The sequence below is a fragment of the Perognathus longimembris genome, chromosome 17 (assembly GCF_023159225.1).
Source record: "Perognathus longimembris pacificus isolate PPM17 chromosome 17, ASM2315922v1, whole genome shotgun sequence".
Classification (NCBI taxonomy): Eukaryota; Metazoa; Chordata; class Mammalia; order Rodentia; family Heteromyidae; genus Perognathus; species Perognathus longimembris.
In genome coordinates, this window is record NC_063177.1 from 17,689,564 (window position 1) to 17,707,304 (window position 17,741).

At 45.6% G+C, this 17,741-nt stretch overlaps 1 protein-coding gene across 1 annotated transcript in view; it reads right to left on the reverse strand.

The window, feature by feature from the left end:
- The window catches only part of Nxn (nucleoredoxin), a 147,338-nt gene extending 130,949 nt beyond the window's left edge, over positions 1-16,389 (reverse strand). Inside the window, exon 1 of the mRNA XM_048366364.1 lies at positions 15,928-16,389. Coding sequence (XP_048222321.1) covers positions 15,928-16,305 — 378 coding nt within the window. The 5' untranslated portion in view covers positions 16,306-16,389. The remainder of the gene's footprint in view (positions 1-15,927) is intronic.
- Positions 16,390-17,741: the final 1,352 nt, after the last annotated feature.

The window sequence follows — 17,741 nt, forward strand, 5'->3', positions numbered from 1 at the left end:
CTTTGGTTTCCAGGAGTAGAGGATTTTCTAAAACTACAGCCCAAGCTAGTAAGTAAAAATCTCTCTTTAATACAAGTTGCCTAATACTAGCTACTGCAAAAGGCCAGGCATAATACAATGCCCAGCATGAGGAGGTCTTTTGTCCCTGGATGAGTCTGAATAGTCTTCGAAGGGGAGACTGACAGCTTCAGTGAATGAACCTCTTAATTTATCCCCACGCCAGAGCCCATAGTGGGAATTTCTCAGATGCTGCCTTCTCACTGCTTTTGTGTGCCCCTCGGGGAGGACAGGGAAAACTGCTTTCTAAAGTCTCCTCAGCCCACTGCACTTGGAGCAGGTTACAGGGAGTCATTTTCCTTCTTTGTTCAGTGGTGGTTTGGGGGATTCTGTGTCTCTGTGTTGGGGTCATTATGAAGGCAGACATTATACAAGGTAATTCCAGGATAACCCAGCACCTGTCAGGGCAGTCAGGTATATGAGCAAGACCCATGTAAAGGTATGTGGTGCAAGCTTGCGCACAGACAGCATGCAGGTGTACCAAATGCCTTTGAAAGAACATACATACAATTGATGGTGGTATTTATATGGGGGAAGTAGCCTATGATCAGCAGATGCTATGGGGATGTTCCCAGCATGCCTGTCCTATCATTTCAATTATTTTTGGTGAGGTACTGGGTATTTGAACCAATACCCCTGAGCATATTAGCTATCAGCTCTACCGCTGAGCTACATTCCCAACGATTGATTGATTGACTGATGTAGTACCAGTCTTGATTTTGAACTCAAGGCTTGGGTGCTGTTTCTGGGATTTTTCACTCAAGGCTAGTGTTCTACCACTTCGAGCAATTGATGGTTAACTGGAGATAGAATCTTACAGACTTGGGCTGGGGATATAGCCTAGTGGCAAGAGTGCCTGCCTCGGATACACAAGGCCCTAGGTTCGATTCCCCAGCACCACATATACAGAAAACGGCCAGAAGCGGCGCTGTGGCTCAAGTGGCAGAGTGCTAGCCTTGAGCGGGAAGAAGCCAGGGACAGTGCTCAGGCCCTGAGTCCAAGGCCCAGGACTGGCCAAAAAAAAAAAAAAAAAAGAATCTTACAGACTTCCCTGGCTTTGAATGGTGATCCTCAGATCTCAGCTTCCTGAGTAGCTAGGATTACAAGCATGAGCTACCAGCACTTGGCTTTCCAATTTATTTTTTAAACAGACTACTCTTCTAGCAAATTTTTTTAAAAGTTCAAATGCCAAATTTCTTTGTGTAAAAAATATTTCAGTTCATACATTTCTACAGGCAGTGTATACATATTTTTTCTGGATGAATATGCAGGACACTACTAACAGTGGTTATCTTTGGAAAGAGGGCTTGCTTTTACAATTAGAAAGTGAAACACTGGCTTTCTTTTGCAAATAGAAAAAGCCTTCCTATATGGAAAAACAGTGCATTAAGTATATGCTGAGTCAAGGACTATAAGTGCCTTTTAATGTAAACAGTCAGCAGGAAGGCAGGAATTTGTGCTGGATACACAGAGACAGACAAATCCCTGTCTAGGGGTGAAGGCACACCAGGCTTTTGTTCTAGGGATCTACATTTGCCTGGAAGTACTGGCTGCGTGAGCCCACTGGGATGATGTCAGAAAACAAGTCCCTAATTGAACCTCCCCTGGCCAGCAGCACTTCTGAAAGGGCTGCAAACCAGAGTGTTCCACCCGTTTCTGTAAATTAATACTTTTCTTAAGCCCAAGTGGAAGGCAATATATTCAAGTGGTATTAAGTTGTATTTTACTCTTAAGAACATTTGTACAAGCTTAAAACAACGCATATCCAAGAGTTGAATCCAGGGACCGTGTGCAATTTTAGGACACTGATTTCCCCCCAGGAAAAGTGCTTGAAAGCACTTTAATTCCAACTGAGCCTCATACCTAACGCTTGGTCAGAACTCTTAGCTGCCAGAATGCAATGTGTCTAACAGCTTCCTGTGTCATCTTAAATAGGCAAATAAATCTATAGATAAGGCAATAAATCTATTTATTGCAAAAGAAGATTTTTTTAAATGTTAAACAAACCGATTCATCCTAAAAAATCAGATCTGAAGAAAAATAAACCTGCTCGGTTGCTAGTTAGTATCTGCTGCTAATTTTGAAACAAAATGCCACATTTAATTAGCCAGCGGGATTCTTATCCTGCCGGTGATGGGGGAAATGGCATTAAGAAAAGGACTCCCTCAGGCTCTATTAGTGCCTTAATGAGCCAGTGAGGGGAGGGAGGCACTGGGGTCAGGGACAAGGCAGGCAGTACTGCAGGACCTGGGGCTCCTGGACAATGGGGTGCTCTCAGCTCCAAACTGACTTACTAGGCTGGACAGGCTGCTCCTATAGGGTCCTCTGCAAGAAAAGCAATGGAGCAATACCCTCTCTGTGTCCAGCCAAGACAACAATTCAACTCCTGTAAGGTTTGAATTACATCCAAGGAGGAGAAAAGGTACCAAAATATCACCTAGCCATCGTCAGTGATGTCATGACCTGCTACCAACAGATGGAAGGAATACTGATTTTCAAAAGCACAAAAGGGAGAGAGTTGGCAAACTACAGTCTGGTAAACTTGACATCAACCCTTAAACTGATCCTACAGTTTATTGCAGCTGTTTACACACACAAGAAAAGCAACGATCAGTTGGGAAGCAAGCATGGGCTTCCCAAACACAAATCAGTTCAAATTATCTTTCTCAAAGAGGCAAACAGTTCTTAGGTATAGAGTCCTATGATAAACATGCTCCACAGATTCCCATCTATAGGCTAAATAGTAGTATTGCAGGGCTGGGAATATGACTTAGCGGTAGAGTGCTTGCCTTGCATGCATGAAGCCCTGGGTTTGATTCTTTAGCATCACATATATAGAAAAAGCCAGAAGTGGTGCTGTGGCTCAAGTGGTAGAGTGCTAGCCCTGAGCAAAAAGAAGCCAGGGACAGTGCTCAGGCCCTGAGTCCAAGGCCCAGGACTGGGAAAAAAAAATAGTAATGCAATTAGGCAGATTTAGAACTGGCTGGATTTGAAGCTGGTTGAACAACCAGCAAATGGACCATGATTAGCCTGGAGGAGGTCTCTAGTGGTGTGTCCTAGAACTCCATCTAAGACATAGTCAACTTTTTCATCAACTGCCTAAAGATTTGAAAGAGATCACCTATAACTCAAAGCTAGGAAGGGAAGCTGATTATTGTGATGAATGCATCAGCATACAAAATGATTTCATTAGACTACAAATACTGATCAGATCTAAAAACACAATGTTGGGAAAATGAGAACAGAAAAGGAATAGGCCGGGTCAGGACTGTTTATAGAGGAACAGCGAGGGGCACAGACCTTCCTGTGGGTTTGGAGGTTGTGCAGCTGACTGGGTTTGGGGGTGGGCTTATATAGGGCTTAACATGGAAATAGAAAACAGAAAATGGGTTATGGTCCCAGGGTCATGTCCTTGACTCGCTCCACAGTGGAATTCTCCCCCTGGGATGAGGGGCTACTGTCCCTTGGGGACCAAGGGTGGTATCCTTGGCCTAGCCTGGATTGGAACTGCCTGAGGACAGGCACGTGGTCAAGCTCGTTGTCTTACTTGTCCTGGGGAATGATGCAGGAATCAATCCTTCATATTCCATCTTTAGATACATAGAAAAAATGGGCTTAGAGGAGAGAGGCAAATCCTTCATATAGGATCTTTGGATACATAAAAAGAATGTGCTGAGAGAGGAGCAACATGGAGTTATGAGAACAAAGCAGATTCCCATCACACAACAACAACAAAAAAACAACTTTCAATCTTTTTTTTTTTTTTTTTTTTTGCCAGTCCTGGGCCTTGGACTCAGGGCCTGAGCACTGTCCCTGGCTTCTTCCCGCTCAAGGCTAGCACTCTGCCACTTGAGCCACAGCGCCGCTTCTGGCCGTTTTCTGTGTATGTGGTGCTGGGGAATCGAACCTAGGGCCTCGTGTATCCGAGGCAGGCACTCTTGCCACTAGGCTATATCCCCAGCCCCAACTTTCAATCTTGAAGTGAAAGGTATGTGCTCATTCACAAGATTCGCAGGAACTGGGTTCTGATTGACCCAACACCAGGTAAGAAAAGTCCATAAGACAGAGCCAGGCTCTGGGGCTCTGGTAAGTGTAATGGGGTTCGGGGGAGGAGATTCCCCATCCCTCCAAGAATCCACCACTCAGAGACAGTCTCAAGTAAAAAGATGGATTTATTGGGGGAGTTCCAGATGGACTGGTCCCGGATTTCAGAAAAAGATTCCCAAAACAGGACAGCGTCACAGATACTTACTTCTGGAAGATTTCTAAGTACCAACAAACCAGTTCAGCTCCAATGGAGGGCTGACCTGGGACGCCATGTGGATGAGACACCAGATGAGAACTTGTGGCATGGCATAATGGCGCCTGTGCTGGCCTGCCCCTAAATAGGGTCAGGTCAGGGGGCTGGGTCACAGGAAGCTCCCAGTTCCAAGCACTTGACAGACAGGTTCAGTAACATATAGGCCATGTGCCTGACACCCCCCACCCCTAGAAATTTAGGAATACTCATTACCTAGAGATGGGACTTGGCTTCCTGTAGATGGCCAATGAGGTCACAACACCTACAGAGCATGCCAGATCACACGCAGGTGGCCAATGGAGTTACAACCTGTTACATAGTATCTGCTTGAACCAACCTATCACTCTAGTTAGAACTGGGAAGCTGATTTGGGGTGGGGGGTACTACTGTTTACAACAAGGGGGAATCTTCCAGGGATTCTAAGCAGATGGGGTGTGGCCCTCAACTCTGAAACTCTGGAGTGGGGGACATAGTGGAGATAAGAGTCAGTTTCTGCCCTCTTTAACTAATCTGAGATGGAGTCAATCTGACACCCCTCAACAGCCAATGATGGCACTGGCCAGATCTGACCTCCATATTACAGTAAGATAGTCTAGTTAGGATCTGAACAAGGTGTTAATGCAATCAGCTTGAGCTTGATCTCCATGCTTGACTCCATGTTTAAATCTAGCTGGAAGGCTGGGAATGTGGCTTAATGGTTGAGTGCTTGCCTGGAATGGGTTCGATTCCTCAGTACCACATAAAGCAGAAAAAGCCAGAAGTGGAACTGTGGCTCAAGTGGTAGGGTGTTGAGCAAAAAGACACTAAGAGAAAGTGCCCAGGCCCTGAGATCAAGCCTCAGTACTGGCAAAAATAAATAACTAACAAACTAGCTGAAAACTGGGCACCAGTAGCTCATGCCTGTAATCCTAGCTTCTCAGGAGGCTGATATGATCATATATCACACTTCAAAGCCAGCCTGAGCAGGAAAGTCTATGAGACTCTATTTCTAGTTAACCAGCAAAAAGTCAAAAGTGGAGCTGTGATTCAGGGGTAAAGCATCAGCCTTGAGCAAAAAAAGCTCAGGAACAACATTCAAGAAAATCCCAGTACTGGCATGAATGGATGAATGAAAATTAATTAATTTGCAGCCAAGTTTATGGCCAGAGTTGGAAAAAAATTTTTAAATAAATCCTGTGCTTACACCCACTCTGAGATCTGGCATCACAGTGTGACTTTTCCCTATTGCACTGCTGTTTTGCTGAATCTTTACATTTCACATCAAACCCTGAAGAAAAATAAGTAACAGATGAGGCAGCTGCGCTCAGAGGCACCACGATCAAAAGACACTGTCTTGACCTGATGGTGTTTCAAGAGTAAAAAGGCGATGTCTTCAGCTTACAAGCAGACTAGATCCATTCAGATTTTTATCACAGGGATACTGGCCCAAAGAGAACAAAAAACTATAGATCAGAAGCATCTGGATAAAATTCTCCCAGGAAAACAAAGACAACCCTTCCTATAAAACTCACCACACCCTGCTTTGTGACTACTCAATAACAATCCAAGATAAAAGCATCATCACCGGGGGAAGTATTGTTTGAATTTGCCTATAATTGACATCTCTATGAAAATAATACCATGCAGAGTAGGAGGCAGATTTGATAGAAAGAAGTGCTGAGTTGTCAAGCTTAGATTGTTTTCAGAAAAAGGATTTTCTAAGGCGCAGCTCATCCGAAAATTGCACTATCTGGTGTAGGACAGCAAGCAGAAAAAAATTTACGTTTGCTTTTAATCACAGATGCCCCAGAACAAAAGTTGCCATTGCAGGGCTTCACTCTAGAATAACAGCACTCAGGCAAACTTTCAATTACTGTACTTCTTCCTTGTCATAAAGCAGAAAGCACATGCTTGAGATTTCACTGCAAGTCAGAACAGCCATTTCTGAAAACCTCATAAAAAGGAGAACTGATTTAGTCCTAGGATCTCCGCAGGATACCTGAAGTTCAATTTTGTCTCAGAACAAAAGCTCTAAAGCAGCCTGCAGGCTTTGCATAGGATGACGGGGAAGTTGGGGGCACTTCGGCTAAACTTAAAAAAAAAAAAAAAAAGCCAAAATCATTAAAAAGGTCCTTCTAAGGGCCACCACTGAAAGCAGCAGCAGGAAAGGAGTGTGGGCTGTCCTGTCTTCCAAGTGATAGCAGATGTGTTAAGCAGTTAAACCCCCTCTATCTTAAATTTGAGTGTTCTCTGCATACCTAGTAGTATAGTGGTTCACACTGAAGCCCTCTGCTCAGCCTCCTCCTCCTTCATAGAGCGTGCCTCATGTGAATATTTCAGACACAATTTCATGAACAGAAAGGAGAGAGTCAAATTTAAGGGAGGTCAGCCAAGTTCTTTCATCCAACACTGTGACCTCAGATCTAATCATCAGTTCTCTTTGCTTCAATTCTCCAGCTCCTAACATACTTTGAAAAGTTAAAATGCTTAATATCCACTGGTTATTAGTTGCAAGAAGATATGCAGGCATTTTGAGTTCTCTGGAAGAAAGATGGTAGAGAAATGCAAACTATTCATGAACTACAAAAGCACAGAATGACAGGTCTGTATATGAGAATATTTTACTGAACTAAGATAGTTTGATGTCTCAAAATGAGAAAAGTGAGGGTTTTTGCTTTTTTTTTTTTTTTTTGGTGTTAGTCCTGGGGCTTGAACTCAGGGCCTGGGCACTGCCCCTGAGCTTCTTTTGCTCAAGGTTAGTGCTCTACCACTTTAGCCACAGCTTCTGACTTTTTGGTAGTTTCGTGGAGATAGGATTCTCATAGACTTTCTGCCCAAACTGGCTTCAAACTCCAATCTTCAGATCTCAGCCTCCTAAGTAGCTAGGATTACAGGCATGGGATACCAGCACCCAGTTTTTCCCTATCACAGGGCAATGTAGTTATTCGAGAGCTAGGCTATCCCAAGGCACAACTATTTGCTCATCTAAATGCTTTTTTAAATGCTCATTAAGGACTAACGTATAGCTGGTGATAGAATGTTTGCTTAGCATGTAAGCAAGGCCCTTGGTTTAATCACTAAACTCTACTACTGCAAAGAAATGGAGAAAAAAAGCTCATGAAGACACCAAAACAAAGCACCTACAAACTGTACAAAGGATATATAATTAACGCAGTTCAGTTAAGACCCAATGCTAACATTAAATACTAAAAAGCAAGCTATATAACAAAGTGTGTATTTCAACTCACATGATCTGGAATCTACCATGTTTTCAAGTTATCAGTCTAAAGTCCCATGCCTGCTTTCCATGACGTTTTCCACTTTCTTGGCAAGTCAGCTCTCTTCCCTTTGATTGGTTCCTGCCTCAGGAAGCTTATAGTCTAACGAAAAAAGACCAAAGAAAATTTCGAAAACCATCTTTTAGACTCTTCAAAGTATTCTACCTAGAGGGAAGAGACAGGAGATGCTGTGGAAACCAAGTGAAAGGTGTAGGGGGAAAACCCCCCCCCCGCCTTTTTTTTTTTTTTTTTTTTAGTCCCTAGAAACAATAGGCTTAGACAAGGTAGTGGGCCTGGGGAAGGGAAAACCTAAGCCAAATAAAAGAAAGGAATGAGGAAGACCACTCAGTTTGCATGTATTATTTAGGGGAAGTTCCAGAAAGAGAAATATTTAAGGTTAAGAAGTTAAATGGGGCTGGGAACATGGCCTAGTGGCAAGAGTGCTTGCCTGGTATACATGAAGCCCTGGGTTCGATTCCCCAGCACCACATATACAGAATAGGCCAGAAGTGGCGATGTGGCTCAAGTGGCAGAGTACTAGCCTTGAGGAAAAAGAAGCCAGGGACAATGCTCAAGCCCTGAGTCCAAGGCCTAGGACTGGCAAAAAAAAAAACAAGAAGTTAAGTGAGTACTCAGTAAATACCAATCACACCCAGAACCAAGAATTGTATTGCTTTGTTTACTGGAGTTAACTGGAATTGTAATCACTAACAACTATTCTGCTTCTGTATGCCTGGTTGTTTGCTTTGCCTAACTTGCCAGACCAACTGCACATGGTACATGTGATTTTGCCTTTAAAAACCCAGCACCACTGAGGCTCAGTGCTGTTTGTCACCATCTGGGTGGTGCTGTGCACAGCTAAATAAAAGACTCCCAGCCTGACTGAGTTCTGGTGACTATTGTTGTGGGTTGTCTAGCCAGATAGGCTACCTGGGTGTCTGGTATACAACAATGCCACACTGTACTTATAATTATGTGTGATTGCTACATGTCTCTGAAGTATCTGAAATTAATGAAACTCTCACAGAAGAACCTAAGACTGGTCCACAAATCTTTTTACAAAGGTAGGCTGGCTGGTCAAGATAAGTATCAAGGCACTTGGTGGCTCATGCTTATAATCCTAACTCAGGAGGCTGAGATCTGAGGATTGCAGTTCAAAGCCATCCCATGCAAGAAAGCCTTAGAGACTCTCATCTGCAATTAATCACCAAAAAGAAAAAAGCGAGAAGTGGAGGTGTGGCTCAAGAGTAGAGTGTGAGCCTTTTTCTCTCAATAAAATTCTTTCCATACTAGATTGTCATCTGAATGGTCTCATTGATTGTTGATTTCCGGACCCCATAACAGGGGGAGCTTTTGTTTTCCTTTGATACCAGAGAAAAGTTTCTACCAAGAGTTTCTACATGTTCTACATAAGCACTCTACCACCAAGCTACACTTCAAGCCCCTGTTATTCCATTCTAGAAAGTCTGGGGCAGGGCTGCTCAAGGTGGATTTCAAAGCGCAGTGCTTACCCATGAGATTTTTGTCAGTGGTCCGTCCATAAGGGTGAGCACAGAAACAGTGGGTAGATGCTTGGACGGCTTATGACAGCACTTCAACACACAGCGACATCCAAACTTTGCAACTGATGGGCTGGCTCATCTGTCTGAACAGGCCCATTGTTAACTGGTTGTGGGGATCATCTGTGGTTCAAGCTGCAAACTAGCCATGTAAGGCCCATCTCTGAATTAGTGTGATGGATTTGAAATTTTTTTAATGGATTCTTACATAGACTGTGTGAGATGCTCTGGTCTAGAGAACCATTCCAGGGATCAGTATTAGAAACAGAGAGCCCAGAGGATAAGGCTGTTGGTAGGCAGTGGTCCAGAAGAAACCTGAACTTAAGTAGTGATGATAAAAGGAATGGTAGGTAGAGAGCCAGTTGAGAGAAATTAGAGGTCAAATTAACTATACGTTGTGCCTTCCGGATATGAGGGGTGGAGCAGAATCAAGTATAGCTCCTAGGATCCAAGAACTCTCACTTACTTTGAAAATAAAGGGAAGATCTAAAACCAAGGCACCTAAGAGCCTCATGAAAGTCAGATTCACAAAAGACTCTAAATTCAAAGGCATTTTCTCAAGTGCCTTTGAATAAGCATTATGGTAAATTAATGAAAAATGGAAAACTAAGCACCCTGGTGGTTAACACTCCACAGTGCTGGGAATCCAGATAGTGAAGAAACAAAACATACTAACCTATGCCAAGTCTACACTCCCCTCCTGAAATGAAATCATGTGGTTGGGAGCCACATCTAATTCAGCTGGTGCCGAAGAAGCATCCCTGCCCCCAGTCCTATTAGAAAAAAAAGATACCCCAGGGACCTGTTCATCTCCTGCCCCAGCTGTAAACATTAAAAAAAACATTGCTCCAACTTGTGCAGATAATTAAAACAGGCCTCCCACCAAAAGAGAAATTGAGCCAGGCACTGGTGGCTCATGCCTGTAATCCTAGCTACTCAAGAGACTGAGATCTGAGGATCACTGTTCAAAGCCAGTGGGAGCAGAAAAGTCCCTGTGAAACTCTTATCTTCAATTAAATAAAAAAAAAAAAACTGGAAATGGCCTTGTGGCTCAAAGTGGTAGCGTACTAAAGCCACTGCCTTCTTCTGTAGTCTGATTTACATTCCAACCCATATCAAAAGAAAGGCAATTAGCAAATGTGGTGGGCAGCTGCTAACTAACTAATCCTGAAATGGCTGTGAGGACTATGTGTCTAGGCAAACCTATCCTACAGCATTCTAGAGCTGGAAAGGAACCAGCTCCAGAAGGGGTGCGGTCTCTTCTAGAGACAAACTGTTCATTTCCCACATAAAATTTAAAAAAGAAAAGCATCCAGCCAGCCAAGGGTCTGTGGTTCATACCTGTAATCCTAGCTAGTGAGGAGGCAGAGATTGGAAGGATTGAGATTTAAGGACAGGAAGGATGAAAAGTTTGTGAGGCTCCCCACCTCAACTAGTAGTTGTCATGGTGGTACACAACTGTCATCTACAGCGGGAAGTATCAATATAGTTCAGTCCAGTCTGGGCAAAAAGCAGGAGCCTACCTATCCCTAAAACCAGAGCAAAAAGAGCTGGATGTCTGGCTCAAGTGGTAGAGCACCTGTGAGGCCATGATTTAAAACTGCAGCACTGGGGCGGAATATGGCCTAGTGGCAAGGGTGCTTGCCTTACATACATGAAGCCCTGAGTTCGATTCCCCAGCACCACATATATAGAAAACGGCCAGAAGTGGTGCTGTGGCTCAAGTGGCAGAGTGCTAGCCTTGAGCAAAAAGAAGCCAGGGACAGTGCTCAGGCCCTGAGTCCAAGGCCCAGGACTGGCAAAAAACAAAAACAAAAAAAAACAAAACAACAACAACAAACTGCAGCACTGCCAATAAAAAAACAAACGGAGGCGGGATGGTCCTTCACCCTCCACACTGCCCAAACTCAGCAACCAGGGACAGCGGAAGGCATGTCTAGCATCTTTGGAAAACCACCGAGCTCATAATTTCCCTCAGGTAGGGTGCCTGGTCATCATTAAGTTGTTGCCCTTGACCAAGTCTAGGTTCCAGGGACCAGCAGCCTCATTTCACTGGCAAATAAAAATCCAGAGCTCAGTTACTATCAGTTATCTCCCACAACTCTAAAAGACAGAATTTTATATTCATCCATGGCAGCCAGGTCAAGTGGCCCACACAAGGCAGCTGTTGTAGAAGGGCTCCACCTGCTCTGTCCAAAGCTAGTAGACCGAGATCTGGGTCAGAGACTGGACTCTGCTGTCCTCCCATCCTGACTTCTTCCTTCCCTTTCTGCCATCCAGGAAGTTCTAGTACCAGGACAGAACTCAATAGTCTGCACACTCCCAGATGACCAAGTATTTCCATCAGACACCTAGTAGAGACAAAGTTGGGTCCTGTAACTTTCAAACCAAAACTTCAGTTCACCTCAGTGGTTCTTAGTTCATCTCAGTTGATTCTGGAGATGAGTCCTCCTGTTGTGACAACAGAATAACTTAATACTCGTTGAAAGGGACTGGCCAGATTTCCAAAGTTCAAATCATTACCAATTGCCAACTACTCATCACATTCACCCTCTTCAGAAATCCAACGTACATCAACCTACTTATTAAAACAAACCTAACTGCCTTAACTTCAAGATTATAGGTTTCCTGACAAAAGAGCTCTCCTAAATGCACTCAAGTTCTATTATCATCTAATTACAATTTCTATACAGGAATATAATGATGTATGTGATCTAGAAGCAAAAAGAAAAAAGAAGCATCAATTACTCTTGTACCTACCACGAAGACAAGCAGAAACAGGACAATCTTCCACAGAGAATTACAAAGAAAAAAAAAGCTAGAATCTCTCTACTTAATGTTTTCTCACATTTCCAGTAGAGGTGAAAGGAGACAGAAAAAATGTAGACTGAGCATATATGGTCATCCCCAGACTTTTCTTACTATATAAAGGAGAAATTAATAAAAGAAAAAAAAAGAAAGAAATACCACGCAGCATTTTTTTCTCTACCATAATTTTTCAATTTTCTGAGAGAAATGCCAGCCAATAACTAATTAGAACCATATCCTTTGTTATCCCAATGGGAAGACATATACAAATGGTTTTAGAGAACACATGTTAATGAGAACTTTAAAAAAATGTAATCTGGAACTTCGGTTTCCTTTCACTGTAAAACAAAATTCCCTTCTCTAAAGCTATTTTTATGGCTGGCAAAATGGCGTGGAGTGAGTCCAACAACAAAGTTAAGTGTTCAGCATCCAGTGCCAAGAACTGGGGGTGCCCAGGCTTTTGTACCATTCTTAAGGTGAAATTAGTACCACAAAAACAAAGACTTCGTTGCACCCTGATTTCAAATTGAAAGAAACAAAAACAAAAGTCAGTTGTACACCTCTTTGGTTTCAAGAGGGAAAATAACTTCTTTCAAAGTGAGTATATGACTTTTGGGCTGGAGAATGCGTGTGTGGCTCAAGTGGAAAAGCACCTGCCTATCAAGTGCAATGCTCTTGAGTTCAACCTCAGTACCAACACCACCAACCACCACAACAAAAAACCCACACATGAAGTCAAAGTAAGTATATAGCTTTTGCCATTTCCAATAGTATAATTCCCACAAGAAAAACAACTGGATCCCTTTTCCCTAGTATATTTCACCACAAATAAGAATGCTACTGAAGCCAAGCATTAGTGGTTCACACCCATAATCCTCGCTACTCAGGAGGCTGAGATCTGAGGGTCACTGTTCAAAGCCAGCCCAGACAGAAAAATCCCCATGAGACTCTTTGTTTCCAATTAACCACTTAAAAACCAGAAGTGGAGCTGTGGCTGAAAGTGGAAGAGTGCTAGCCTTGAGCAAAAAGAGCTCAGGGATAGCACACAGGCCCTGAATTCAAGCCCCACGACCAGCAATAAAAATGAAGAAAGAATGCTTCTGAGTGGCCTATACACCAACATCACAGGACACAAGCCTCCTTCAAAACTAGTCTTTTTAGACAACATGTAAAAAACAAACAACAACACTGACCTGGGCAGGAAAGTCCCTGAGACTCTTATCTCTAATTAACCACCAGAAAACTCCAAGTGGTGCTCTGGCTCCAGAGTGGTAGCCTTGAGCTGAAGACCTCAGGGACAGTGCCCAGGCCCAGAGTTCAAGCCCCACAACAACAAAAACAACAACAACAACAACAAAAACCTCGGGGCTGGGGATATGGCCTAGTGGCAAGAATGCTTGCCTCGTATACATGAAGCCCTGGGTTCAATTCCCCAGTACCACATTTACAGAAAATGGCCAGAAGTGGTGCTGTGGCTCAAGTGGCAGAGTGCTAGCCTTGAGCAAAAAAAAAGAAGCCAGGGACAGTGCTCAGGCCCTGAGTCCAAGCCCCAGGACTGGACAAAAAAAAAACAACAACAAAAAAAACCCTCTGAGTGATGAATAGAGGACTGGGGATTGTAGCTCAGTAGTACAACATATGCTTAGCATGTTTAATACCCCCTAGATTCAATCTCTGACACCACAAGAAAAACATCTATTATATGTGTGCCAGTACTGGAGCTTGAACTCCAGGCCTGGGTGCTGTCTCTTAGCTCTACCACTTGAGCAGAATTCCACTAACACAGCATGGTTTACTTAATGTGTTTAGCATTCTGAGCTCTATTTTCAAATGAGAGCCTCCACTGGTGGAATCAGCAGGCCAGGGGCCAGGCCTATATAACATAACATTTTTTCACACAAAAGGAGTAGCCAAGGTATGGAGAATGAGGCATGGCCTCTGTCACAGCAAACACACTCTCTTTTGGAAAAAGCTTTAAGCATTTCCAAAACACCTCCATTTGCTCCATTCTTTTTTACAATCCAGTACTTTTATTTCCCCTTCTGCAAAAAAGAAAAAACACAATAGGACTAAAGTCTTACATGTTTTCAAAAGCTAGAAATCATTTGTGTTGCCCAATAGGACATTATTTTAAACAGACTCTGGTCTACAACAAAAAACTGCCATATGGGGCTGGGAATGTGGCTTAGTGGTAGAGCGCTTGCCTAGCATGCATGAAGCTCTGGGTTCGATTCCTCAGCACCACATAAACAGAAAAAGCTGGAAGAGGTGCTGTGGCTCAAGAGGTAGAGTGCTACTAGCCTTGAGCAAAAAGAAGCCAGGGACAATGCTCAGGCCCTGAGTCCAAACCCCAGGACTGGCAAAAACAAAACAACAACAACAAAAAAGGTTCTATAACTATAAAAATATTTTTGATAAATCTTTCTGAACTTTATTTCTTCCCCCAAAGAATCATACAAACAACCACTACGAAAAATAAGGAATTCCCATATTTTAAGCAAAAAGTATTAGCCACAAATATTTATACCTTGTACAGTACGTAAGTCAAACACAAGCAAAATAACCCAGAGAGTAGTTAGAACAAAAAGTCTTGCTTCTGTGTGGTTAGTAAGCCCATGTCTTGGCAACGTTAAATTTACAAACTGTATTTGTTAGACTGTATTTCATATTTAAAATCTCATGTCTGAACCTTAACATTGCTTTGGGATGGATGATTTACTGGAGACTTTTGGGGTCACAGTATAAGCTTTTTGCTCTCACTAAATCTAAATCATGATTCTCAAGATTCTTCACACATAAAAGAAACACATGGCCAATATTACCATCTCCCTAGAGGAACCTAAGTGTCCCCAGATTAGCTCTTCTCAGAAAGGGAAGGGGATGGATTGACACATTGCACAGACACACTAAGCAAGAGCACTCCAAAACTTTTTATCTGTTACCACTCATTACCAAAAGCCCTGAATTTGATTAATACGGACAGACACAACACACACCCACTCCGAAACACAAACTGATTTCACCAAGAGAACTGGTAGGAATGAGAAATGGACAGCAAAGTGACTTCCCTAAATCCTCCTTGTTCTGGGCAATCTGCACGTGTGGGATTCGCCCTGCATTTAAGAGGAGAGATGCCAGGACAACAGTTGTTCACCAAGAAACGCAGGGATTGCCCAGGACGCGGCTGTGGCTGGCCTTGAGAAGATAGCTGGACAGCCAGACAATGAAAAGCTCCCAGGTGGCCACTAATTCAGCCGGGGGAGGGGCGGGGGGAGAAGGAGAGGTGGCAAAGGAGGGAGAACCGGGAGAGGACTGAGCTCTTTCCTCGCCCTTCCTCCCAAAGCCATGCTCAGCAGCAGTCTCTATGGAGCGGAGCGAGGGGTAGCCTAACCTCGAACTCGGTCCCCTGACTCCTTAAGTCACCGGAGAGGGAACCCCAGGAAAGCAGATTATCCTCTGGAAGAAAGCGAACTTCCTGGATTGGACCTTGTGGGTAGGGAGCTGGCGCCCTCTCCCACGGTGTCCGCTAGGAATCAAGTGATTGAAGGAAGAAAGGAAAAGACATCAAGCCCCCCCCCCCCGCCCTCCCCGCAACTTCTAGTTAGGGACTCTAAGGAAGAGCCCCCTCCTACGCAAGGCTACCCATATGGGACCGAGGAGTCATAGTTTGAACGGGACCCGGAGGCCCAAAGAGAGTCAAAGTTCCCAGCGCGGGAGCAGCCTGGCATCGACACCCAGGAGTTGCGGCAGGCGCCCCCCAACTCGATGGGGGTCCCGGGATAGGGGTGCGGGCGTAGAGTGGGGCACGCGGGCAGGCTCCTGCCGAGATGGAGAAGGTGGGCCGGGGAACCACGGGGACGGGGGGAGGCGGCGAGGACCCGGCCCCCGGGAGCTGCCCCCCCTCCCCAGCCCCGGGCCCGGAGCGCGGCAGGCCCGCGCCGCTCACCTTCCGGTGCTTCTCCTTGTAGGGCAGCGCCAGCCATGGCATGTCCCGCACGAAGTCCTGCCACTGTCGCTGGTCCTGGTCCGACGATACGAAGACGATCTCCAGACGGCGCCGCGGCTCCGGCTCCGCGGCTGCCCCGGCCCCCGGCCCTGGCCCGGCCGCGGCCCCCGGCCCGGCTGCAGCCGCCGCGTCCCCCCGCAGGCGGCCGTAGAAGGCGGCCAGGCTGGCGCTGAGCTGCGCGCAGGGGGCGCTCAGGCTGCAGCCGAAGTAGAGCCCGAGCAGCGAGATGCCGCGGGCGCCCAGCGAGTGCACGTCCACCTCCTCGCCGCCGCCCGTCACCAGCTTCTCGCCGAGCAGCTCCTCCAGGAAGCCCGACATCCTGGCCCACCGCAGCCCCGGGCAAACGGGCGGGCGGGCGGCTGCTAACCGGCTCGCAGGTCCGCGCGGCAGGCTGAGGCAACGGTGGCGGCGGTGGCGGCGGCAGCGACGGCGGCGGGCGCTGGGGCGAGCCGAGCTCCGCCCACTCGCCACGCCCCCTTCCAGCCACGCCCCGCCGCCGCCCTAGCCACGCCCCCTCCGCTGCTGGCCTGGGGCCCCTCGGGCGGTCCAGCCCGGTCTGCAGCTGCTACCCCAGGCCAGGCCCTGCAGTACCCGGCCACAAAAGAAAGAATAGCTCCGCTGTAACCAGAATGCTGGGGATTAAGTGAAGGCCGGACAGGTAGTCGCTGAGCCGGCGCTTTCTGAGGCTGTCACATTCCTGCACCCTTTCCTCCTCTCCCCTTCCCGTGGTAAATTCCCTCTAGATGTCTCCGAAGAGACCCCCAATCCACCCACCCCACTAGTCTGTATGTACCCCTTCTTACCACTTTATCTCCTCTAGTCTCCCTACACAAAGTACTGCCCCTCGCTTACTTCCAGCCCCGGGGACCCTTTCTATGGTTTAGTGTCTTCACCACACCATGTCACCTCTAGGTCTTGGCTCAGCAGTTACTTCTTTGTACATGTTTTGCGCTGCAAATCGGCTGGAGGACTCCACTTCTCTTATTTCTTATGCAGTTTCTGGTAGGGTGCTAAGCACAAGAGAGAATTCATAGCTGGGGATATGGCCTAGTGGCAAGAGCGCTTGCATCGTATACATGAGGCCATGGGTTCAATTCCCCAGCACCACATATACAGAAAATGGCCAGAAGTGGCGCTGTGGCTCAAGCGGCAGAGTGCTAGCTCTTGAGCAAAAAGAAGCCAGGGACAGTGCTCAGACCCTGAGTCCAAGCCCCAGGACTGGCCAAGAAAAAAAAAAAAAAACAGAAAGAGAGAATTCATAAATACTTGTGGGTTGATCACAAATCATAGTGCAGGTTTTTCAGTCCACAGGTCACTGTAGCCATACCTATGTGAATAACTTGTCTTCCAGCTCCACAAAAAGTATGGCCCAGCAGGGAAGTCTCTGTCCGTGCTGGCGCTCTCCTGACTCATAGCATATCTCAAATCGGTTGATAAAATTAGAAAAATTCTAAGGACTTCTTTTCTCTGCCTCCTCCAGCTAGCAAGATCCTCCCCAGTGCTTAGGGAGAACCCAGATTAAAAGGAGAGGAGGTCTGTGGCAAGACTTCTGGCCTTCCTCCCAACCCTACTTACACACACTACAAAAATTAAATCAGGTCTACAAAGGGGATCATAGGTGTGTATCAGCTTAGCTACCAATAACCCAGTGACAGAGAAAGGAAGAGACAGAGACAGAGAGACAAAGAGAGAATAAAAGAAAAAGAGAGAGAAAGGGAGGGAGGGAAGAAGAGAGAATGGAAAGGAGAAAGAAA